General features: G+C 39.9%; 1 protein-coding gene across 3 annotated transcripts in view; it reads right to left on the bottom strand.

Annotated features, from left to right (window-relative positions):
• Window positions 1-453: 453 nt before the first annotated feature.
• The window catches only part of TAFA5 (TAFA chemokine like family member 5), a 440,326-nt gene continuing 415,441 nt past the window's right edge, over window positions 454-25,338 (bottom strand). For 2 of the 3 annotated variants that reach the window (XM_080598078.1, XM_080598080.1), the window contains exon 4: window positions 454-2,748. In XM_080598078.1, coding sequence (XP_080454204.1) covers window positions 2,740-2,748 — 9 coding nt within the window. In that variant the 3' untranslated portion in view covers window positions 454-2,739. Of the gene's footprint in view, window positions 2,749-4,158; window positions 4,252-25,338 lie in introns of all 3 variants that reach the window. The other variant, XR_013953050.1, reaches the window with a different exon arrangement.

The following is a 25,338-nucleotide window of genomic DNA, read 5'->3' as shown; positions in this document are numbered from 1 at the left end:
CACACAGGAGACTCAGAAAATTGAACTCGTCTTTGATGAACAATCCCAACCTTTTTTGTCTTTGATATTTCTTGTACAGCATAGCCCACGTAAACAATGTCTTATCTTTCATTGAGCATTTGAAGTACACAGAAAACAAAGACATAACCAAGGATATTCAGAACTGACTGGAAGCTATGAATTTAGTTATAAAGATTATAGATGTCCATTCTTAGATCCTCTGTTGGGATCTGGTTTCCAGAGGATGAATGGCCTTAATCTGATCTGTAACTGGGTGCACCAGAATGAATGTACCCAGCACCTGAAAAGGGAAGGGTAAAACTTCAGTTTCAAAACATGACCCATGTCCTCATTTTCACATTCCATTGCTATGTCTTCCTCTCAATGCTCCCACCTTAATAATCACCTGGTGAAACTCCTTTGATGATGTCACGCTCAGGGAACAAAAGTCTCACTTATAAAAGGATTTTCTTTATTTTTCATAATTTAGCTGAACCAACACAAAACGGAATACTATAAAGCAACAAAAAATGATGTAACATCTTTAATTGTTCTGTGTTAACTAAATAAGGCTACTACACTCCCTTTAAAATAAATCAAAAGAGAGAGTTGGTAGAGTGAGGGATCTGGCTCTTGAGGTCTACATATACAGTAAATGTATTTACCATCATTTATTGCATGACATTTTAAACCTGACATTGGTAATTTATAGTGCAGTCAGTCCATAACACTTTTCAAGTGGCTGGGCTTTAATTGCTACCTTGACACTGGTCAAAATCCTAAGATTAAATAATAATTTGTATATAATTATTTTACTTGAAAACAAAATCATCTATAGTTCATCTTTCCTGTAACCTCTTCATTAAGTAAGAAGAGGCCTGTATTAGAACAGACCTTAAAAAAATTCTTTAATCAACTTTTCATTTTTGAAACTTTCATCTATGGTCACTTGAACAATCTCTATATATTTTTCTTTAGTAGCATAGAACTAGCATAATACTAAAAGTTAATTGGAGTATTAGGTAGTATACTTGAAACCTTAATACATTTGCCAGGAGGAAATGAAGCTTCCTTCTTGAGTGCATCATACCGGTACGTACGAAACTTACACATAGAAAGGTATATTAAAAGGGAGCAAGTTTTGTTTGTTTGTTTGTTTCTCTGGTTTATCATATTTTTCCCCTCATCATTGCTAAATTTTCACTAACCAATAATGCTGAAACAGTGGACTTTCTAACAATGAGGTAAAACACTGAAAATGGGATCAAGGAACAGGCTGCAAACAGACCCTTAGACTGTATTACATAAAAGTAGGACAGAGAGAGAGAGAGAGAGAAACAAACCTTGCTATGAAGAGCAATGAGTAAAATACTTTACACTCTATTTTTATCAGTATGTAAAGACAAAAAAAAAAAATGCCTTCCAACAGTGCAATGGTTGAATGCATTTATGTAATATAAACAACATTATTCTTTGCTTTTTCTACACAGTCCTCTCTGGTCATGCTTCACATCCAGAATGTCCCAATGGAAGAAAGCAAACGACACCAGTCACTTCAGAGACAACTGAAGTAATAAAACACAACTTAACTCTGAACCACTTGTCATGACTGTCAGAGTTATCACGTTAATTGTTAAATAGGATTTTCTACAAATATACAACATATAAAAACTGTTAAATATATAACTTTAGGCTTTTCAAAATACATTTAATGATCTCTTTCAAACAAGTGTTACTTTTGTTTTCTCTTTAATTTGCTTTCTGGTGCTAAATGGTGTATCAGATGAGACATAGGCCACAGATGACCAAACATGCTCTTTGCAAATACTGTATTATCCAACTTTAACTATCAAAAATGGAACTGTAGAAGAGGCATGTTTAACTGGTTAAAACTGAAAATGATTTTAGTACGAGAAAGTCAATCTAAGTACAGAGGAATAAAGGTGCCGTGTAGACAGTTTGTTCTTTTTGTCCAAGTTTTTCAAACATAGGTCATTTCCTCTCAGTGCTCCATTATGTTCTCTCGAAAGTGGCATTTCAAGAGCTGGTCTCTGGGTTAGTTTTTACTGCAGCTTTCCATAAAGACTTCTGCTGGACAACAGCTCAGCTTTGTGAAAGCTGGAATCATGTCCTTGTGGAGACCCCCTACAATTTAACGACATAACTCTGTTAACAGTAAGATTGTGTCCACTTTAAAATAGATTTTGCTCTTTGGTCTATTGTATATATTGAAAGTATAAGAAAATAAAAGCAATTCAGACAGTTTAGGGCACAAGAAGAGTTTCTCTTTTGCACCTCAGTGTCCTCCCATAGGCAAAACAGTCTTCTCTAAGGCTGATTGGGACGATACTCTTCATTGTAGCAGACTCTTCGGATTAAAACATGTAGATAACAGCAAGTCCAGCAGTGGTGTATCACGCAGATGAAACGTTAACCATGAACTTTTTTTGTATTGCTAATGCCCAAGCATATCTCTTTTTTCTATATTCCTTAGTCCAGCGATCCTTAGTATGGTAGAACAAACTTTAGCTCATAATGTAGAGGAATTATGCTGTCTTTCATGAGATACAAAGATACAGACAGTTGAGTTGATGACATAGAACGGATGATGATCCACAGCAGTGAAACTTGACTAAGTTAAGTAGCTCACAATGATCCACAGCAGTGAAACTTGACTAAGTTAAGTAGCTCACACAGAGCCTAAACCACTCCTACGAGGATTCTGTGTTGCTGCATTTGTCAGGAGACCTGTAAATCAATAAGAACAAATGAGTCAGTGTCTTAATTTACAATCCTGGTTATCTTTGCTGCCTATCACTTTAAAATGTTCTGTACTGAGAATTTTCAAGGAAACAGTTAATGAATTAGAAGATATTTATTTTTCACAGCAAACATTTTCCCTGAGAAACAACATATGAATAAACCTATGTTTATATTTATTACCAAAACAAAACAACAACAACAACAGAACTTTGTTATTTCTAATAAGGTCATGAATATAAATGATAGTTTACAACTTCAATGCCTTCTACTCTCTAACAAGCTCCATGCACTTTCCTTTTTACAAAAATTTCACAGAATGTTCTTTTACCTGCATTAAATTACATGTAACAATATCTAATACACATGGAGATTAAGATGGCTATTACTTTTTACATATAAGATATGATGAAAAATGGACATGACTGCCACGATCATTTATTAACAGTGCAAGGATATTTATACTTGAGGCTTTGCTGCCTTCAAGTTTCCGTGGAGTGCTAGAGTGCGCCTGTTGATCTATACGCTAATTTAATCAACACTGCCCTCTAGTGATGCTTGGAAAAGTGCAAATTAATGTAAATAATGTTTCTTAAAAGTCAATATAATCAGAAAATTGTTTTAGTTACAAAGCTGAAAAATAAAATAAAATAAAATAAAATAAAATAAAATAAAATAAAATAAAATAAAATAAAATAAAATAAATAAAATAAAATAAATAAAATTGGCAAAGGACTGCCCTGTTTTAAAAAGAAAATGGAATGGAAGCTGTTAAAATAGAAAGGAAAGGAAAGAGGCAGTGGTTTGAAAGAGAAACAACCAAAGCTCACACTACAGAGAATACAAGTACTGGAAGACAAAGCAAACACAAATAAAAAAAGTAATGACTGGTTTTTACAACAAGGAGCCAGCTACTTGTGCTCACTCCAAATATCAGTTTAGAAATGGTTTTGAAATTACACAGACACTGTACAACACAGAATGTTTTGAGGTATATTAAGCAAGCATGATTGTTACAAAATGCTGTTTGAATGTTCAAACTTTATCTTCTGCTTTGGCATTGTCCTGTCTCCAGATAGGCAGAATTGTCACTACTGATGGAAATATCATGCATAACACCAGAAAATACTGAACAGTGAATGTGAACAGGCAAAACAAAAAAGAAAATCCAATTCACTTAGTTCAAGCTGTATATTAAATTTAGACTTTTTAACCTAATCCTCAGAAAAATAAATTAAAGAAATACCACCCTCCAAATCAATTTAGTGACAGCTTGAAACATTGTTCTCTGTATATATATGTAGAAAGATAGATAGATAGGTAGAAAGATAGATAGATGAATATTTTCCTTATAAGGCATAAAGTGTATGTCATAGATTTCTGCTTTTGTCCTCTCACCTTTTCCAGGAAAAAACACCCCAGAAATCTTGCACACAGCCTTTCCTTTTCGGACTAGTGATCAGATCTCCAAACCACATGGCCTCAGACAGGCTGAAGGCAAAAAACCTGGATGATTATTGTGGTATATTCCCCTTTTTTAAATACACATTCAGCAAGATAAATGATTAAAAAGTTTTATTTCTATTAATTGTTCTGTTTCCCCTTTACACTCTTTCTTGGGGTTTCCATTATACCCCCTATTTTTCTTCCCATTAGAAAAGAACACGTTTTTTAAGGTAGCAATACTTCTTAGGCAGCAAGATACAAAGCATAAGAGTTACGGTTTATTAGGCCTGAAAGTAAACTATTACTGTGTGGAGAATTAGGCTGACTTAGCTCCATCACTTCTGAGTTAGGCTGGAATGGCCCAAAGCTAAAAGCAACAGCATAAACTGCTGATGGACTGTGCGTTCAGTGTTTTCATAGTGTGCTTCTCTACCATATTGGTCCCAGGATGGAGACAGAATTCAGGTACAAACACATTCATTTGCAGATACCTGCTGCTTTGTCATTTCGTGGATTTAAAAGCTTCCTTCCTCACTTGCTATCACTGTCCCCACTTTGCACATCCCTGCTGTGTGAATATGGTATCAAAACTTTAAAAGAAGGAGAGAAGAGGAGAAAAATACGCATTTTTAAAATGCTGAGTTAGGATGGAGAAAAGGTTTGAAATAAAGTGATGGCAAGAAAAGGAATATAGTAGAGAACAGGAAGTGAATTTACAACTTTGGACAATGACAAGAGAAAATGGAATAAGAAGGAAAGAGAAAGGTATAAGTTAACAAGGGAAGTTTAAACATCTTTAATTAATGAAGGTGTGATAAAGAAGAAAGATAGGTAATAGGAACAACAGTTAAAAAGGGGAGAGAAGAGAGCATGAAGAGTCCAGAGAAGAGGAAGAGAATGCACACCTACCCTCCCATGTCCTGTTTTTTCCCCTTCCATTTCACACTACAGATGAATTAATGACTCCCCACCACCACCACCACCCCCCCAAAAAAAAAACAACACCAGACAGATCAAGCAAGAGAAAAGAGGGATCCCCAAAATGACCATGAAAGGGACTTGTTTACTATTTATACTAACAATTCAAGCCATGGAAAGTACCACATCTCTGAGAGGCAAGTCTAAAGGAAAATGATGCTCTTGATGACTATTTGGTAGCAAATTCTAGAATATTAATTAGGTCAATACAGATTGCAATGCAAATTATAAATTAAATAACTATATACAGGGAAGTGTTTGAAAGCTTAGACCAGGTATGTTGGCATAGTTTTGTTCTTTTTTTTTTTTTCCTTTTACTTAGAAAACTTGAAACAGCATCAAATTAAAGAGAGCCATTTACCTAGTGCAAGGTTTTCTTTTCTGTCCATCTCTGTACAGGACTCTTTCCAGTTTTAGGCATCTTTGCACAAGTCTCTTTGTCACTGACTTCAGTGAAGTTGGAATTTCTCCCCAGTGCTTCAGACAGCAGTTTCTGCCTCTTTCTGAAGGAGCCAGAGGTTCTGATGCCAAATATTGCACTGCAGTAATGATAACTACCCCTTCCATTTTTCCCTTTCCACAAAGTGTGTGGGCTTTTATTTATTTATTTATTTATTTTTCCCAAGTTGTTACTGAGATCATCTTTGCTTCATGGTACTGGCACTGAATACTTATATACCAAGAAAAAAAATGGCACTGAATACTTATGTACCAAGAAGTTGATTGTTAATGTAACTCATCTCCCATTCAACTCTCAAAAACCGACATCTGTTTTCTCAATAGAAAGTTTTTTTTATTTTTATTTATTTATTTTTTCTGACTGAAATCATAAGTACAAGGGAAAATCGGAAGGTTGCCCCTCCAGTGTATTTCAACCTCTTCTGACAATAGCCTTCCTTCCCCATACCAAAGAGTCTAAAAGCACTGTCACCCCTTGCAGAAAAGCAACTTCAGTGCTTCCTCTCACTGCAGAGGCTGAAGAGCCTTGCAGTGGCTTGTGGGCACTGATCCACCAAAGCACTGCAGCAAGGTCATTTCACCATCAGAGTAGTATTTCTTAATGCAACCCCCACTAGACTCTAAAATACCATCCAGCTACATTTTTGGCATAACATTAGAAAACTGATGAAAGAACAAAAAGTTGTTATAACAGCCAAAACAGAATACACCATGCCATTACATTCAAATACTGTTCCTTTCCTTTGATAGTACTTTCATGAGCTATTCAGTATGAGTTTCTGCCCTACCACCTGCCCCAGTACATTTATTTAATATCTCTCAACAGCTTAGAGAAGTTATGTGCTGCTGCACTTTTTTTTTGTATGTATTTATGGTTTGTATCTGTTCCCAGCTGTACATTACAAAACAAAACTGGTTGTTTTACTTTTAAAAGAAATTATGAAGTGAAATAAAGTTAGTGTCATTTAATGTCACATGCAAACTCTTTGCCTGATCCAAAGGTCACAGAAGCAAACAGATATTTTATCGTAACAGTTAGTAGGAATCTTCTTTTGGGTTCGGGATTATTCCACTATGTATGTTGTCTTCATTTATAAACAACTGACTTCAGAACGAAGGCAAATTAAAAGTTGTCTTAAAACAAATGGTCTGGCAATACACATCAGTATTCTGGCTGTAAGATTGAAACAGCTTGGAGAACTCTTGAGCTTGCTGGACTTTGAAGTCCAGGACTTTTAACATTGAGCAGGCATCTAGTACCAGAGATTAAAATACTACTGTACCCTAACTGACTAAGTGAGGGAAGCCCATGTTCTAGTATGCTCCACAGAATTCTACTCAGGTGGAAAAATCATTTTCCTGACTGCATATTAATTGATAATCCAAAGTATAAAAAAAATATGTATTTCATAGGACCTATATATCCTATTATAGTTCTTGGATAGCTGGAATACATCCTGGGAATGTTTGGCTCATTAGAGCAATTATAACACAGTCTGCCTAATTTGTCTTTCTCTGAAAGAACTACAATAGGGGAGATCCTATCTGGGAAGGGAAGGGAAGGGAAGGGAAAAAAGAAAATATTCACTATCATCAAGGACAGAGCAAACACATTATGCAAGCCACCTTGATATGATGGAAATGGAAATATATGGTGCTTTGTTGACTTACATAGGCTTTCCACCAAACAAACAAACAAAAATGAACAAACCTGAACAAACCCTCTGTCTTTCAGTGCAACATCTACGATCTAATTTTGAATTAAAATATTTACATTTCTGATCACAAACCAGAAAACAGAGAAAGGTTTACTGTAGCTGTCAAATATTTTCACTCAGGACTGAATTTCAAGAATGTCTGGTCTGAACTTTTGATTTACATAGAATCCACATAAATACCAACAATTCCATGTCAAGCCTGGTAAAGCTTTAGCAGTTTCATCTGGTTTCCATTTTGCATTTTTAGAATAAAAATGAAAGTAAGAGTGAACCAAAGTTTTCATTTTTGCTACAGTAGCCAGGTACTATTACATGACTATCTGTTGAAGTTATCCTTGCACACTGGGATGACAACTCTGAACTATCAATTGTGTTTCCAGCCCTGATTTCTGGGAATTCTCTGGATGTCTAGAATGTAACAGGTCATTTTAGAAGTTTTAGTGTTGTCTAACAGCTGAACTACTTGTCTAAACTGTGTATTTTACACTTTCAACTAAAGTCTAAAAATGGCTTTTTTTTTTTCTTTTACTTTTATAGGAATCAAAAAAAAAGAAAATACAAAAATCATTCACAAAGATGGGTGTAGATTTGGTCAGTCTCTGTCTCACAAATCTACTCAAAATGGAAACAGCATCAAAGCTTTTACCAACTGACTGCAAGTCAGGTAAACAGCATGTCTTTCCCCTCTGCGTCTACAGCTGTCTGTTCTAGGAGGTCCCTGAATAACTAGCCACATATAATGCAGGAAAAAAAAAAAAAAAAAAAAGAGAGAGATAGAGAGAGATAAAAGCATTAAGATGCCCAAGGAAAACCTTACACAGCCTTGCAAGATACCTCATAATTCAAGGGAATAAAAATGTGAATTTTTGGCTATGATCCTAGCTGTACCAATGACCTGCTGCATTTGTTGAGAACTCCCATTCATCCCATTTTTCTCCTATTCCCCCTGCTTTCTCCATGCTGTTCATATACTCAAATTGAACTATTTAATCTTCAGAAAAAGACAAGTTAATCCAACTTTAAAGTGACTGTGGCTATTAGGAATAAGAAAGAGATGCGTGGGAGCTACTTTATTTAGTAATACTGCATTCTTTGACACTGAGCTAGCCATGGAAAGGACATCTTCATGAGTTCAAACTACAGTACCTACAAAACTAGGAATAATAAGATTCATCAAATCTAGTGGCTGCTTGTGGGTGCATGTTTATAAAAAGCAGGCTAGCATATCAGGCAGTGTATTCACAGGCACGCTTGGTCTATATAGTGCACTATACAACTATATAGTGCACTAACAAAGTAACTCATAAGTTACAGTTGAAAGAATACAACTATTAGGCACCTTCTAGGAGAACATGCCGTTCCTTTAAGATCCACTCTGCATTTTTGTTTTGTTTTCTTTTCACTTCTATTCAAGTCAGACACAGAAAGAAGTATATATTGCAACTCTATGACTCTTTGCAAACGACTTTTTTTTTTTCCCCAGTAACAGTTATTGTAGTATCAATAATCTGATCAGACCTAATAACCATTTTTCCTTAAATATCACTCCTGAACTCCTAGCTCCTATATTCTCAGCTTCTCCTGACCACCTGCTAGGAGTATCACTATGACTTTTCATTTCCTTCTCTGTAAAATTCCTGTTTGTCTTGTATTACCTTTGAACTTGCAAGATCTTGGAATGTGCTGGGTCAGATCATACACTCCTTCCATCTGCTGAACTGTCCATAAGCAATACTAGTGAAAGTAGTGAGACTATTCTTCCAATTAGGTAAATTTAATAACCCAACTGAAATACATTTGACTTTGGGTCATGCAGGGCACCCATGTTTGAGACCCCAGGCCTAGGCATGTGTAAGCTTGCTTTGCAACATCTAAATATACACAAAGGAAAAGCAATTGAAGTGGCAGAAGAGACCATAGCAGGAATATTTGTGCTTGAACCTTGAATACAAGGGTGCAGGTGGGAGATTTTCATCTGAAGAGGGTTTAGAGCGACTGCAGGTAACAAAACAGGGCAGACCACATTCTGTCCCCTATGAAAATCCAAAGCCAGCTGCTTGAAGCAACATAGATAGAAAGAATGATGAAAAGGATTATACATCATGTGAGGAGAAACAATGCAAAATAGAGTGGTTTTCTCTCTCTTATCTACCGGGTAAGAAACACACTTAAAATAACCCTACCTAAAGGCCTTGAGCAATACCCCAATTGTATGTGATTTCTTTTTGCTTTTTTAAAATGTTTAGAGGTGTGCACCCATAAAAAGCTAAGCAGCAGGTAAAACTAATAAAGATTTGTAACTGGCATGGAATTATAAGCTTGAAAAATGACTACGTCTCTGCTCCCCTTTACTCTTCAAATAAAAGCAACTGCAATATTAACATGATTGAAAGTATATAAGAATAGCCAGGGGCTTTCCTCAGGGTAGTAAAAAAATAACCTGGATTTGCCATTCCTGAGACTTTTCTCTAAGGTGGGAGACAGTTTCAGATTAAACTGCCAATGCACCTAAGAATCCATTTTTATTAAAATGCAGTAACTTAATGTATACTGAATTCAGAATATTCATACCTATGTGCCCATATTGAGAGTGTACTGCTTATTAACATATCTGAACAGAAACATAACCTTAATTACATTAAACCTTCATGTTAAAAAAATGCTTTAAATATTCCTTTGAGGTAATAAAAATCAGCTGAAATAATGATCTTCCATAAAATAATGCATGTAATGCCACAACGTACCTCTCCTCATGGAGTAATGTAAGTTTTAACTATAAAGTTCAAAAGCAGTCTTGATTGTTTTATACTTAAAGTTTATCAGTCTAATCAATGGGAAAAAAAAAAAGAAAAAGAAAAGCACAACAACAACAACAACAACCTACATCTGCCAGCACTGAAGTCCACAGACAAATCTAAACTGTTACTTTTTCTTCTCTAATTAGAGGAGAGAATTGTTCAGGGGCATCTGTGAGTGACATTTGATTGACAGGCAGCAGGTCTAGAGCAAAGTTAGTCTCACACAATAAAAATTGGAACAGTGATTTCCTAAGACTGATTGTGAAAGTAGTTAAACTTCAATGAATAATACATGGAAAAAGCAATATGCTTTTAGATGGAATATTTAGAATATTTCATCCATTAAAAGAAAGAATTCTGACTTACAAAGCATGAGCTATAAAGAGGAAGTTCAACTGCTAGTGAAGGAATCGAATAGTCAGTGTTCACCAATGAGATACTGTGTCTGCTTTATGTATTCCATCTGACAATTTATTGCTTAAGAAAGCAGTCATGTTTCACATCATTCCAGAAAGCAATGTACCATAGTAGATGACTTTTTAACAAGCAATCTTTACAAATATGCTGTGTATGGCAAAGAAATCCCAGTATTTAAAATTGCTGTACTTAGCCTTCATTTATGACTTGAGGAGAAAGTAGGAAGTGGACAAGTGTATGGAGTGGGAGAGGAGGGATATGTGTATGTAGGTGAGGTAAAGAAAAATGAAGGAAAATTTTCATAGCCTCATTTGAAAACAAAAGAAAGAACACACACTGCATTCTTCAGTTGAAGTAACATACAGTTATGATAAAGACAGAAAAGCTAGCATGGTCTTAAAAAAAAGTTCAAATGTATTTGGGACACAGAACTAGAAGCCCCCAGTGCTCTTAGTCCTTACGACCACTGCAAAGAAAGGTGCATTTTCTAAACATAAAATTTTCTAAAACAGATTTGTTGTTAGACAGCCCTCTTACAGGTACATGCAAAACTACACAAACGTGTATCAGCACAGATCAGTTCAGCTTTTTATACCTTGATTCTACTCACTTTCAGTGCAAGCACAAAACTTCCCAGCTTCCCTTTGCAGACTTTGAAGTCCTCCTGTACTTCCTTTTGGGAAATGCTTTATATTTGTTTTGTGATAAATTCTTATAATCCCAACTAAAATATCTTTTTGTACATCTGTGCTCATCCTCCAGTTTTCAATTTTGCATGACTATGAGACAGCTGAGATGAAGAATAAAGTGTGGAATTTAAGGGTCAGTATCCCAAATTAGCCAATTAAATTATCTTTAATCCCTTAGTGGCAAGACAGACACCTAAACACATTATAGGTGTAGCATTCTGATTTACAGTGCAAATATATTTAAACCTAACACATACGTACAATACAGTAGTTCAAAAAAACAACCCATGTGTCGCTGTCTACTGGAGGCAGAGCAGTCTGTACAGTGTGCAGCATATTGGATCTAATTTATTTGGCAAGATCACCATTACCCTCCCTACCCTGTTTCTATGATATTTTGGCAAGTAGAGCTGTGGTGATCAGATTTCTGCACCAGCTGAAAACAAACAACAAAAGAGGAAAAATAAACTGTGGCAAATATCAAAGAATTTGCTATAATTTACAATTAACTTTGTAGAAATTATAAGATATAACTGAATAAAAGACACAAAAAGATAAAACTAATGCAAAAGCAGCTGCAATTTAACTTTTGGAGCTCAGGAGAAGTTTAATTTTTACCTGACACACAAAGATATCAGTCTGGGAGAATCTTACCACCTTATCTAGTTTCATAAGCCACTCACAGAAGCGGGGTAAATCTCCTACCCTTTAGTAACCTCTCTTAATCAGATTTTAGAGATTGCTAATACTGTGTCTCTTCCATGACAGTCCTTCAACTCCCCATTATTGCAGTTTCCCTGGGTCAAATTCAGAGTTTATGAAACCTAAATTTAGATATCTGCATGTGATGATTAAGTGTGATCTCCATCAGGGTCAGCAAAATCTAGAGTTCAATTCTGTCTAAACACAGATGCTTAGGGCCTGTAAGACAACCTCTGGCATCTGCCCTGACCTCCAGATGCTGCTTCAAAAGGCCTTGTGTCATACATGCAAGTTCCTGAAGGTATCTGAGAATCTTGGAGCATCTTGGATGCCCTGAACACGAGTTCAGGGAAATGAATTCTACCCTTACTTTCTTTTATCTAGTTGAAAAGAATCCCAGGCAACTCCTCCTTGTGATGCTGTGGGCCTCATTTGATCTCAAGTTACCCACTAGGTCCTTGTGTAACGCCATATGCATTGCTGCCCAAGCCATATTTGTGTGACTGAGAATTTCATCAGGGTTGAGTCACACAGATGACAGAAAACAGGGTTAAGATACCAATCTTATGATCAGTCCCAGTGTCTAAAAAGCAAGCTAGCTAAGGCTACGAGACAGAGCCTGAAAAATTTGTGTGGGTCCACCCTTAAGAGAGAAATGTGATTGCAGCGATCACTCAGTCCCAGAAGTTCAGGAGGATGGGATTACAGATAAGTATCTTACTATGCTATTCACATGTCATTACAAGTGTTATGAGAGCTGTCAATTTGTTTCCTAGAAACATTTTTATGACCTTTGTTATCTTTCAAACTTTTTTTCACAATATGAGAATGACAAATAGTAACATCAGACCCTGAGAATATTTCAAAATTGAGCTATTTAAGAGACACATCTGGGTTAAATCAGAGCAAAATGCCCCACTTTCTGTTCCTCACTTGTTCCAATTGTAGGTGTAGAAGAAACCTTGCTGGTTCATAACATAGTTACTCAGACGAAATTCAATGAACCTGAGAAGCAAACAAGCTTCAGGTGAAGAGAGGGACCAAGATATGGTATTGACAATGTCATTAGTCAAATCCAGCGTGGTATGCTCTGTGCTGTTCATCATTGTACCGGTTTGTAATCTAATGCAACAAACAAGCTCCAAGAACCACTAACATGGACCTTATCTTTTACTATATTATTTCATACTTTAGGACTTTTGTCATTAAAGTAAGATTTTTGCTGCTGAGAATTCAGAGATTTCTTTTTTTCATCATAGATTTTCTCGGATTTGAAGAAAATACAGGAGATTTGAAAGACTTCAGCTGCTGGCAGTATCAAGCCCTTGGTTCCTCTGATATGTCTGGGTTTGTGAGGGGGAGGTTCTCAAGACAGAAGGAAGAGATATCACCATGTTTTAGCAGTTACAAGAAAGTACATCAAAGTTAAGGGGATAGGTCCTAAAATATTAACTGTAGTGCAGATGGCCTGTGTGGGTGAAACTTGAGAATGTTTTATGAGAAATCACACAAAACTCAGATGCTATAGAAACAAGACACAAAACAGAAAGAGAGGAAAATGTATTACTGACTCTGCCAGACATGCTAGGCAACATTTCATAAATATCAGATGGAAGAAGTCATGATCAATCTTTCCTTTGAGGTCAGAAATTACATGTCATATAGAACAGAACTAATGCACAAGTGACATCATCTGGTTTGAGTTTCTACTGTCAGTGGGAGACCTATATATTCTCCTCAGAGTAGGTTTTGACTTAGGCTGTGAATTTCTGGGAGATGTCATTGTATCAGGGCTAATTAACAAGAAATAGTTTGTGTTTGTCTGACACTGGCCATTTTTCACGAATTAAAAAGAAATGAGGAAAAAAAAAAGGCAAATTTCTTTTTTTTAAGTAGGGGAGAAAATCTGCAGTGTGTAGGAGACACTGTGGGTGTGATCTACATATTCTGTAAGATTCACAGGGACCACTTTGGGAATGACACTATAACCAGGAATATGGTGTTGAAAGACAGCCATGCAAGGTGCGAGCATAACATTGACCCAGGAGTCACATCTGCTTGTGAGGTTCAGCTGCAGCTTTCCTCTACACGCAGTGATTAACTCTGTTCACGAGGGTTTCATCACTGCTAGACTCAATAGGTTCAAGAACACATAAAAATTATATTTATTAATATCACTTTAGGAAAAAAAATATATTTCAGAAAGTTAAACTTTCATTTCAAAGTGAATAAATAACTTTCTCATTTTGCATCCCAGGAGTAGTACTCTGTAATATGATATCCTATCATGAATATATACTATTAATTCTGACATTTATTGCTTAAATAATTAGCATCACTTGTTAGTTAGAACTGACTGAGATGTCTTATTTTCTGTGTCACAATATTATCTGTTTGCACTGCAGTAAAAATATATATTACTTCTACCTGAAAAATAAAAACCTGGGCTCTAATTATCTTACTGACCTTTGTGCATCTCAGGAATTTGTTAGTCAAGGACACTTTTTAAAGAAAAGCAGATATTCTGAGGTGCCAATACAGTATTTTTCAGAGCATACTACTGCTATGTACACGTCTTGGTTATTGTAGCTAGGTGCCACAAATTAGAATACATAAATCTTACCCAGTGCTCTAAAAATGTATTGCCTGACAGTCTTCAAAGGAAAAATATACTTGCTTTTATCATGTAAATGAAATGAAACGCTACCTTTGGAAGACCCTACGTCTCTTCATTGGTGATGGAGAAGGCTAACAGCAACTAGTTTCTCAATTAATGTAACTGGTAAGTGCCTTAAATAGAGGAATGAATCTGGATGTCACTAATTATTGTTTTCATATTTTAATAAACACAGAATCAAAATCTAGGTTGTAAAAGACTTTCAAGATCACCTAGTCCAACCACCAACTCAACATAATGAGTCCCATCAATAAGCCATGTCCCTTAGTGCCATGGACACCACATGCGTCCTAAATACCTCCAGGGATGGGGACTGCATCACTTCCCTGGGCAGCCCATTCCAATGCTTGACCACTCTCTCTGAGAAGAAATTCTTCCTAATATCTAATCTAAACCTCCCTTGGCACAGCTAGAGACCATTTCATTGCATCCTATTACTTGTCACTTGAGAAAAGAGACTGACACCCTCCTTGATGCAACCTCCTTTCAGGTAGCTGCAGAAAGCGATGAGGTGTTCCCTCAGCCTCCTCTCCAGACTAAACAACCCCAATTCCCTCAGTCACTCCTCATAAGCCTTTTTTTTCCCTAGCCCCTTCACAAACTTCATTGTTCTTCTCTACACATGTTCAAGCAACTCAATATCCTTCTTGTAGTGAGGAGCCCAAAACTGAACACAGTGTTTTAGGTGCAGTCTCACCAGAGCCACATACAAGGGGACAATCACTTCCCTGGTGTTGCTGGCCACACTATTTCTCCAGGCCAGGATGCCATGGGTCTTCTTGGCCACCTGGGCACACTGCTGGCTCATGCTCAGGTGGTTGTTTATCAGCACCCCCAGGTCCTTTTCTGCCAGGAAACGTTGTAGCTACACATCCCCAAGCCTATTTGCTTGTTATGACCCATTGGCAGCACCTGGCATTTAACCTTGTTGAATGCTGTGTGGCTGGACTCCACCCATCAATCCAGCCTATCTGGATGCCTCCACAGAGCCTTCCTACCCTCATGCAGATCAACAGTCCTGCCCAACTTGCATTGTCTGCAAACTTACTGAGGATACAGTTGATTCTCTCAACCAGATAATTGTTATTTTACTTTATTATTTAATAAACAACTGTATGGTATGCAACTTCTAAAGAGCAGATGATCTTTTCATCTTCCTAGAAAAAAATACTTCAAGGAAAGATTACAGGAAAACAGCTCCTTCTTTAATTAGTACATTTGATGCTTAGGGTCTTTTCATTACAGTACAAGCTGGGGACACTTTCATCTAGATTTTTTTTAATCAGTGTTAAGTAGTATTAGGTTTTAATAATTTAAAGTAAGACAATTACAAAATACAATGCTTATGTAAAAATGGATTTGATCAATAAATCGTATTATAACACATCAGTAGGAACAAAACACAGAATAGAATAGAATAGTTCAGTTGGAAGGGACCTTCAAAGATCATCTAGTTCAACTGCTACATTGTTTTTAATTGGTACTGATATGCCATAAAATAATGTCAAAATAATAATGAAAAAAAAAAAGTGATAAAGTTAGTAAATTCCTTTGTATTCCAAAACTTAAAATGTCAAAATACTTAAATGAAAAAAAAAAAAAAGTGAAAATATCAAGTTTTAACAAATAATTTTAATTTTAGCTTTTATTGTTTGTTGATATAGTATTTGGGTAAAGAGAGTTCCATTTTATTCCTGATTGTTCTCCCTTATCTTTTAAAAACTCCACACTTGCACATAATCTGGCTAAAAGGTGAAAAGGTGGTGACAAGGAGGGTTTACTTTCTTACAACATATGCAAGTTTGAGTCTTTAAGCTTACTCTGATAAAGTATGTTTAATTAACCTTACAAATTCTTCATACTGACTTTCAAAGTGATGGCTATATCAACAGGTAACAGAACACATTTTCAAAATGATTTCCCATTTTAAGGTGTACTTATGTCAATATTTGATTATACTAGTATTCTCTGAATAATATAGCATCTGCATATTCAACCAATACACTCTCTTCCTGGATTATTTCATTCAAAATCTGGCACAATGATAAGTCAGAGGTCTGACATTTGGAATTCTTTGGACTGACTCCAGATAGAAATAAATAAATAAATCCATATTTGCCAGAGGGCATCTTTCTCAAAGTTAGACCAGGCATCCAAGGCCAAACACATAAACTGCAACTGAGCACTTTGCCATCAAAACTAACAAATGGGATGATTTGTAAATGATCTTATCATTCCTAGCAATGGCAATAGTTTGCTCACATATGACATATACAGTTGTCTGATAGGCCAGAAATACACAAGCAGAATCAAAATCTGAAAAAAAAAAAAAAAGGATATGGATCATAAGTAAAGACAACTCAGTGACTACAGATTCAGATCTGTATTAAAGTCAACAAAGAGATAATTACATTTTAATTTAAAGCCTCTGTTGTGGTTTAACCCGGCTGGCAGCTAAACACCACACAGCCGTTCGCTCACCCTCCCCCCTCCCTCTCTGGGATGGGGGGAGAGAAACGGGAAAGTGAAGCCTGTGAGTTGAGATAAAGACAGTTTATTAAGACAGGAAAATAATAATAACAACAATAATAATAATAGTGATAATGGTAATAGTATTAACAATAATAATGTGTAAGAAAACAAGTGATGCACAATGCAATTGCTCACCACCCGCTGACCGATGCCCAGCCTATTCCCGAGCAGCCGGCCCCCCACCCCGGCCAGCCACCCCTATATATTGTTTAGCATGACGTCAGATGGTATGGAATACCCCTTTGGCCAGTTTGGGTCAGCTGTCCTGGGTCTGTCCCCTCCCAGCTCCTGCTGCACCCCCAGCCTGCTCGCTGGCAGGACAGAGCAAGAAGCCGAAAAGTCCTTGGCCTGGTGTAAACACTGCTCTGCAACAATTAAAACATCAGCATGTTATCAGCGCTCTTCTCATCCTAATCCAAAACATAGCACCCTACCAGCTACTATGAGCTACTTAACTCTGTCCTAACTGGAACCAGGACAGATATCCACCCCTTATTCCATACCATTTATGTCATGCTCAGGTTACACTCTGTCCAATACATTCTAATTAATCACCATTTTCATCTATGATATATAGCAATCATGGTAGTGATGACATACATTATTATATAATAATTAACATACTACAATTCAACTCATGGGCTATTCTCACCCAGTATCAAATCCCCTTGAGGTACACACCGGACCTCCCCATTCTTTTGCATTACCCACCAAGTGCATCCAGGTCCCTGAGCAAAAGCAATTCCACGAATGGGTTTGCCTTTTCCTGAGGCAGGAGTAGCCCAGACTGTTTTACCCAGCATGTTTCTTACGTGCACTACAGGAACTTTATCCCCTTCTACAGTGCGTAACAGGTTTGATTGGGCAGGTCCAGCTCGGTTGGCAGATCCCCTGGTATTGACTAACCAGGTGGCCTTTGCCAAATGTGTATCCCAATTTTTGAATGTCCCAGCACCCATTGCTTTCAGTGTAGTCTTCAACAGTCCATTGTATCGTTCAACTTTTCCAGAGGCTGGTGCATGATAGGGGATGTGATACACCCACTTAATACCATGTTCTTTGGCCCAAGTGTCTATAAGGTTGTTTCGGAAATGAGTCCCGTTGTCTGACTCAATTCTCTCTGGGGTGCCATGTCGCCATAAGACTTGCTTTTCAAGGCCCAGGATAGTGTTCCGGGCGGTGGCATGGGGCACAGGATATGTTTCCAGCCATCCGGTGGTTGCTTCCACCATTGTAAGTACATGGCGCTTGCCGTTGCGGGTTTGAGGGAGTGTGATGTAATCAATCTGCCAGGCCTCTCCATATTTATATTTCAGCCATCGTCCTCCATACCAAAGAGGTTTTGACCGTTTGGCTTGCTTGATTGCAGCACATGTTTCACAGTCATGAATAACCTGTGCTATAGTGTCCATGGTCAGGTCCACCCCTCGATCACGAGCCCATCTGTAGGTTGCATCTCTACCTTGATGGCCTGAGGTGTCATGGGCCCATCGGGCTATAAATAATTCACCTTTATGTTGCCAGTCCAGGTCCACCTGAGCCACTTCAATCTTAGCAGCCTGATCCACCTGCTGGTTGTTTTGGTGTTCTTCAGTAGCCCGATTCTTGGGCACATGAGCATCTACATGGCGTACCTTTACAACCAGGTTCTCTACCCGGGCAGCAATATCTTGCCACAATGCCGCAGCCCAGATGGGCTTGCCCCTGCGCTGCCAGTTGTTCTGCTTCCATTGCTGTAACCACCCCCACAGGGCATTTGCTACCATCCATGAATCAGTATAGAGATAGAGAACTGGCCACTTTTCTCGTTCAGCAATATCTAAAGCCAGCTGAATGGCTTTTACTTCTGCAAACTGACTCGATTCACCTTCTCCCTCAGCAGCTTCTGCAACTCGTCGTGTAGGACTCCATACAGCAGCTTTCCATCTCCGATGCTTTCCCACAATACGACAGGACCCGTCAGTGAACAAGGCATATTTCTTCTCATTTTCCGGTAGCTTGTTGTACAGGGGGGCTTCTTCAGCACGAACCACCTCCTCCTCTGGTGATATCCCAAAGTATTTGCCTTCTGGCCAGTCCATAATCACCTCCAAGATTCCTGGGCGACTGGGGTTTCCTATTCGAGCCCGCTGAGTAATCAGTGCAACCCACTTGCTCCATGTAGCATCAGTTGCATGATGCGTAGAGGGGACCCTTCCTTTGAACATCCAGCCTAGTACCGGCAGTCGGGGTGCCAGGAGGAGCTGCGCTTCAGTACCGACCACTTCCGAAGCAGATCGAACTCCTTCATATGCTGCCAATATCTCCTTTTCAGTTGGAGTATAGCGGGCTTCAGATCCTCTGTATCCCCGACTCCAAAACCCCAGGGGTCGACCTCGAGTTTCCCCAGGTTCTTTCTGCCAGAGGCTCCAGGTGGGACCATTCTCTCCGGCTGCGGTGTAGAGCACATTCTTTACATCTGGTCCTGTTCGGACTGGCCCGAGGGCTACTGCATGAACTATTTCCTGCTTAATTTGTTCAAAGGCTTGTCGTTGCTCAGGGCCCCATTCAAAAGCATTCTTCTTACGGGTTACTTGGTAGAGCGGGTTTACAATCAGACTGTAATTTGGAATATGCATTCTCCAAAACCCCACGACACCTAGGAAAGTTTGTGTTTCTTTTTTGCTAGTTGGTGGAGACATAGCTGTTATTTTGTTGATCACATCCATTGGGATTTGACGGCGTCCATCTTGCCATTTTATTCCTAAAAACTGGATCTCTCGTGCAGGTCCTTTAACTTTATTCTGTTTTATGGCAAAACCGGCCTTCAGAAGGATTTGGACTATTTTCTTCCCTTTCTCGAAAACTTCTTCTGCAGTGTCACCCCACACAATGATGTCATCGATGTACTGCAGGTGTTCAGGAGCTTCCCCCTGCTCCAGCGCAGACTGGATCAGTCCATGGCAAATGGTAGGGCTGTGTTTCCACCCCTGGGGCAGCCGATTCCAAGTATATTGGACTCCCCTCCAAGTGAAAGCAAACTGTGGCCTGCACTGTGCTGCTAGAGGGATGGAGAAAAATGCATTAGCGATATCAATTGTGGCATACCACTTGGCTGCCTTTGATTCCAGTTCATACTGGAGTTCTAGCATGTCCGGCACTGCAGCACTCAGTGGTGGCGTGACTTCGTTCAGGCCACGATAGTCCACTGTTAGTCTCCACTCACCATTAGACTTTCGCACTGGCCATATGGGACTATTAAAAGGTGAATGAGTCTTGCTGATCACTCCTTGGCTCTCCAGTTGACGAATTAGCTTATGGATGGGACTCAGGGAGTCTCGGTTGGTGCGATATTGCCGCCGGTGCACAGTTGTGGTAGCGATCGGCACTTGCTGTTCTTCAACCCTCAGCAACCCCACAACAGAAGGGTCCTCTGAGAGACCAGGCAAGGTAGACAACTGTTTAATGTCCTCTGTCTCCAAAGCAGCTATGCCAAAAGCCCAGCGGAACCCTTTTGGGTCCTTGAAATATCCTCTTCTAAGATAGTCTATGCCAAGGATGCACGGAGCATCTGGGCCAGTCACAATACGGTGCTTTTGCCACTCATTACCGGTTAGACTCACTTCAGCCTCCAATACAGTTAACTGCTGGGATCCCCCCGTCACACCATAAATACAGATGGGCTCTGGCCCTTTATAGCTTGATGGCATTAGAGTACATTGTGCACCGGTGTCTACCAAAGCCTTATACTTCTGTGCGTCTGACGTGCCAGGCCATCGAATCCACACAGTCCAATAAACTCGATTGTCCCTTTCCTCCCCCTGGCTGGAGGCAGGGCCCCTCTAGTCCTGGTCAGAATCCTCATTTCTGTGTTTAAAGGACTGCCTGCTGGAAGTTGGAGCAGCAAACCTTTCAGAGAACTCCTTTTTCCCAATTGTTTTCCTTTGCAATTCACGTACCCGTGCCTCTAGGGTCGCAGTAGATTTTCCATCCCATTTTCTCATGTCCTCTCCATGGTCACGTAGGTAAAACCACAGGGTGGCGCGGTGTGTGTGCCCACCATATTGTCTTCCTTGCATAGATGAACGTTTACCCCTAATAGCTGAGACACTGGTTTGTACAGGTGGGGAGGAAAATAAACTCTCTTTAAGTTGGTGGATCTCTTCAGAAAGTTTCTCCAAGGTATTCTCTTTTAGCTGGTGAACACTAGTTCGTTCAGGTGAAGGGGAAGATAATCTTTCTTCAAGTTGGTGGATCTTTTCAGAAAGTTTCTCCAAAGCATTCTCTTTTAGCTGGTGGACACTGGTTCGTTCAGGTGAAGGGGAAGATAATCTTTGTTCAAGTTGGTGGATCTTTTCAGAAAGTTTCTCCAAAGCATTCTCTTTTAGCTGGTGGACACTGGTTCGTTCAGGTGAAGGGGAAGATAATCTTTCTTCAAGTTGGTGGATCTTTTCAGAAAGTTTCTCTAAAGCATTCTCTTTTAGCTGGTGGACACTGGTTCGTTCAGGTGGAGGGGAAGATAAATTCTCTTTCAGTTGGTGGACCTCTTCAGAGAGTTTCTCCACAGCTGAGACACAGGCCTTTAGGGAAGAGGAGAGATTTCCTTCGTACTGCCGGAGTATTTTAGTCACTTCATTCACTGTGGGATTCTCCTCCGTTTTCCAGGTTAGTATTGCCAATGAGTTGGCATATGATGATGGGGCACTCCGTACAAACTTCCGCCACATGGGTGGTGTACACTGGACTGCATCTGGATCTGTGGATGTTTGTGCGTCATCTAGGTCCTTATAAATTACTTCCCGTACGGCCAATTCCCTCAGGTACTGAATTCCCTTCTCCATGGTGGTCCATTTGCTTGGTAAACATACAAGTTCTTCCTTGAAGAGATACCTTTCCTTCACAGCTGACAGGAGACGCCTCCAGAGGCTGCGAGATTGTGCTCCATCTCCAATTGCTTTGTCAATGCATGCGTCCCTAGCAAGGGATCCCAGCCGCCTGGCTTCCTTGCCCTCCAATTCCACATAATTGGCTCCCGTGTCCCAGCACCGGAGCAGCCAGGTGACAAGCTGCTCGCCTATACAGCGACCAAAATCTTTTCGCACATCTCGTAGCTCACGCTGGTATAGAGTCCGGGTAATTACTGTTGATTTTCCGACATCCTCATCCTCATCTTCAGTCTCCTGCACCTTTGATGGCTGGTATGGAGTCCGGGTAGTTACTGTTGATTTTTCGCCATCCTCATCCTCATCTTCAGTCTCCTGCACCTTTGATGGCCCAGCCTCGTCTTCACTTCGCCCAGACTTAGCAGAAGACTGTCTGCGTTTTAAACGACCTGAGCCTCTATACCATTTTTTCACCTTGTCTACAGGGGCAACTTGCACTGCTACAGCTCGTTTCTCTGACCCAGCCACAGGGTCTGCCACAGGGGTTGGAATACCCTCTGCGGGGTCAACTTGCACTGCTACAGCTCGTTTCTCTGACCCAGACACAGGGTCTGCCACAGGGGTTGGGATACCCTCTGCGGGGTCAACTTGCACTGCTACAGCTCGTTTCTCTGACCCAGACACAGGAGTGGGAGCAGCTGCACGAGCTGGGGCAGCTGCAGGAGCTGGGGCAGCTGCAGGAGCTGGAGCGGCTGCAGGGGCTGGAGCTGGAGCGGCTGCAGGAGCTGGAGCTGGAGCGGCTGCAGGAGCTGGAGCGGCTGCAGGAGCCGGAACGGCTGCAGGAGCTGGAGCTGGAGCAGCTGCAGGAGCTGGAGCGGCTGCAGGAGCTGGAGCTGGAGTAGCTGCAGGAGCTGGAGCTGGAGCGGCTGCAGGAGCTGGAGCGGCTGCAGGAGCTGGAACTGGAACGGCTGCAGGAGCTGGAGCTGGAGTAGCTGCAGGAGCTGGAACTGGAGCGGCTGCAGGAGCTGGAGCTAGGTTGCTAATAACATCAATTGCAGCTCGATAGGCACAAGCCAGACCCCAGCACGCTACAGTGATTTGTGTCACTTTGGAACTGCCAGAGTCATGACACCTTTTTTTCAAGCATTCTGCCAGCTTTTTAGGATTTTGCAGTTGTTCAGGGGTGAATGTCCAAAACACTGGAGGTGACCACTGCTCTAGAAACCTGCCCATATCCTCCCACACTCCCTGCCACTCGCAACTATCCCGCCTCAAGACAGATCTCCGGATGAGATTCCTAAGTAGTTGTTTAACCCTCCACAAAATCTGAAGCGCATTCAGGAGACATAACAACAAGAGCAGGCTGGTCTGAGTATCCCAAGGATATTCAACATCTCGGAGAACCACCGTAACTAACTCGGGGGATAAGAGGGTGGTGGTGAAGGAGAAAGGGAGAGTGAACAGGTAGGGAAACATGTCTTCCCCTGTCCCCTTCACAGATTGGCTCCCTAACGAAAACAGGCAATAGGTGTAATTGCTAATAGTTTCCGAGATATGGGTTCCAAAGTATAGAGTCGACGTCAGTGCTGAGTACAAATACCAGGTTAGAGTCGTGACCAGATATTTCATCATTTCATAAGCCATTGTTACACCGCACAGTACCATAACAATCTTAAACCAGGGCCCGGAAAGGATAAACAGTGCAACAGGGAGCACATACAGAAAGTAACGCACCATAAAACTCAATTTGGAATACAGGTACAGCAGACTGGAGATTAAGGCAATCAACATCGTGACTAGCAACTATTAAGCAGGTCCAATACTTATACCAATTTTAGTTTAACACACTCTGGTCAGATTTGTCGATATCTCAACCCTTCGGGCCCCACGTTGGGCGCCAAAAAGACTGTTGTGGTTTAACCCGGCTGGCAGCTAAACACCACACAGCCGTTCGCTCACCCTCCCCCCTCCCTCTCTGGGATGGGGGGAGAGAAACGGGAAAGTGAAGCCTGTGAGTTGAGATAAAGACAGTTTATTAAGACAGGAAAATAATAATAACAATAATAATAATAATAGTGATAATGGTAATAGTATTAACAATAATAATGTGTAAGAAAACAAGTGATGCACAATGCAATTGCTCACCACCCGCTGACCGATGCCCAGCCTATTCCCGAGCAGCCGGCCCCCCACCCCGGCCAGCCACCCCTATATATTGTTTAGCATGACGTCAGATGGTATGGAATACCCCTTTGGCCAGTTTGGGTCAGCTGTCCTGGGTCTGTCCCCTCCCAGCTCCTGCTGCACCCCCAGCCTGCTCGCTGGCAGGACAGAGCAAGAAGCCGAAAAGTCCTTGGCCTGGTGTAAACACTGCTCTGCAACAATTAAAACATCAGCATGTTATCAGCGCTCTTCTCATCCTAATCCAAAACATAGCACCCTACCAGCTACTATGAGCTACTTAACTCTGTCCTAACTGGAACCAGGACAGCCTCATACATAGTTTGATCTGAAATTAGTGCCAAAATTCATCAAAAGCTGTCAATTGCCATTTGCTGTGCTAATTTGAGAGACATTCATATATTTAAATATAAGTATACATTTTTTTTTCTGTTCTGCAATCCTGCATATTCTCCTGAGACCATTATAACTGGCTTATTTCCCAGACATCTCTGTAAAGGATATTCTGCTCATGAAAAATATAACGTGTAGTGTCCTAAACTGAAAAGTGTGGCAGAACACTTCTGTTTGGCAAGTTAGTGAGTTGGGGAAAAGCAGTGTTTGAATCTCAAATCAGAAAAGTAAACTGAACTCTTGGCTGAGTCCTTGAGGTTTAGAACTATCACCTATAAACTGAAAAGAAAGCTGTTCACTGGGATTCTTAGCAGGGAATAAGGTGTACAATTCCGTAACACTTTATATCATAGAAAGAGATAAGGGGACTAAGGAGATATATTTAGGTGCAGTATCTGTAAGTGGTATGGCTATTAACATGACAAATTTTTTAAATTTTATTACAAGTTACATCAGAGAAGCACTCAGCTGAATTGTGCAAGTCTGCAGGTTCTTATTAGAACTTCTTTGGTGGATGCCTCAGAGTGCAATATCAACCTGTTCACAGATTCAAGTCTATTTTTAATAAGATAATGTGTAAAGAACTACTCAAGCAATTTATTTATTTATTTACTTATTTAAAGGACCACTTCAAAAGAACATCCTCTGTGCTAGGTTGCAGCATCATGTTCTCTCTCCTCCTTGCAATGCTACTGGCTACACAGGTAAATCTAAATCACAGAAAGC

Source organism: Anser brachyrhynchus, assembly GCF_964034855.1.
Source record: "Anser brachyrhynchus genome assembly, chromosome: 1".
In the NCBI taxonomy this organism is placed as follows: domain Eukaryota; kingdom Metazoa; phylum Chordata; class Aves; order Anseriformes; family Anatidae; genus Anser; species Anser brachyrhynchus.
This window is presented reverse-complemented; position numbering and strand designations above follow the sequence as displayed.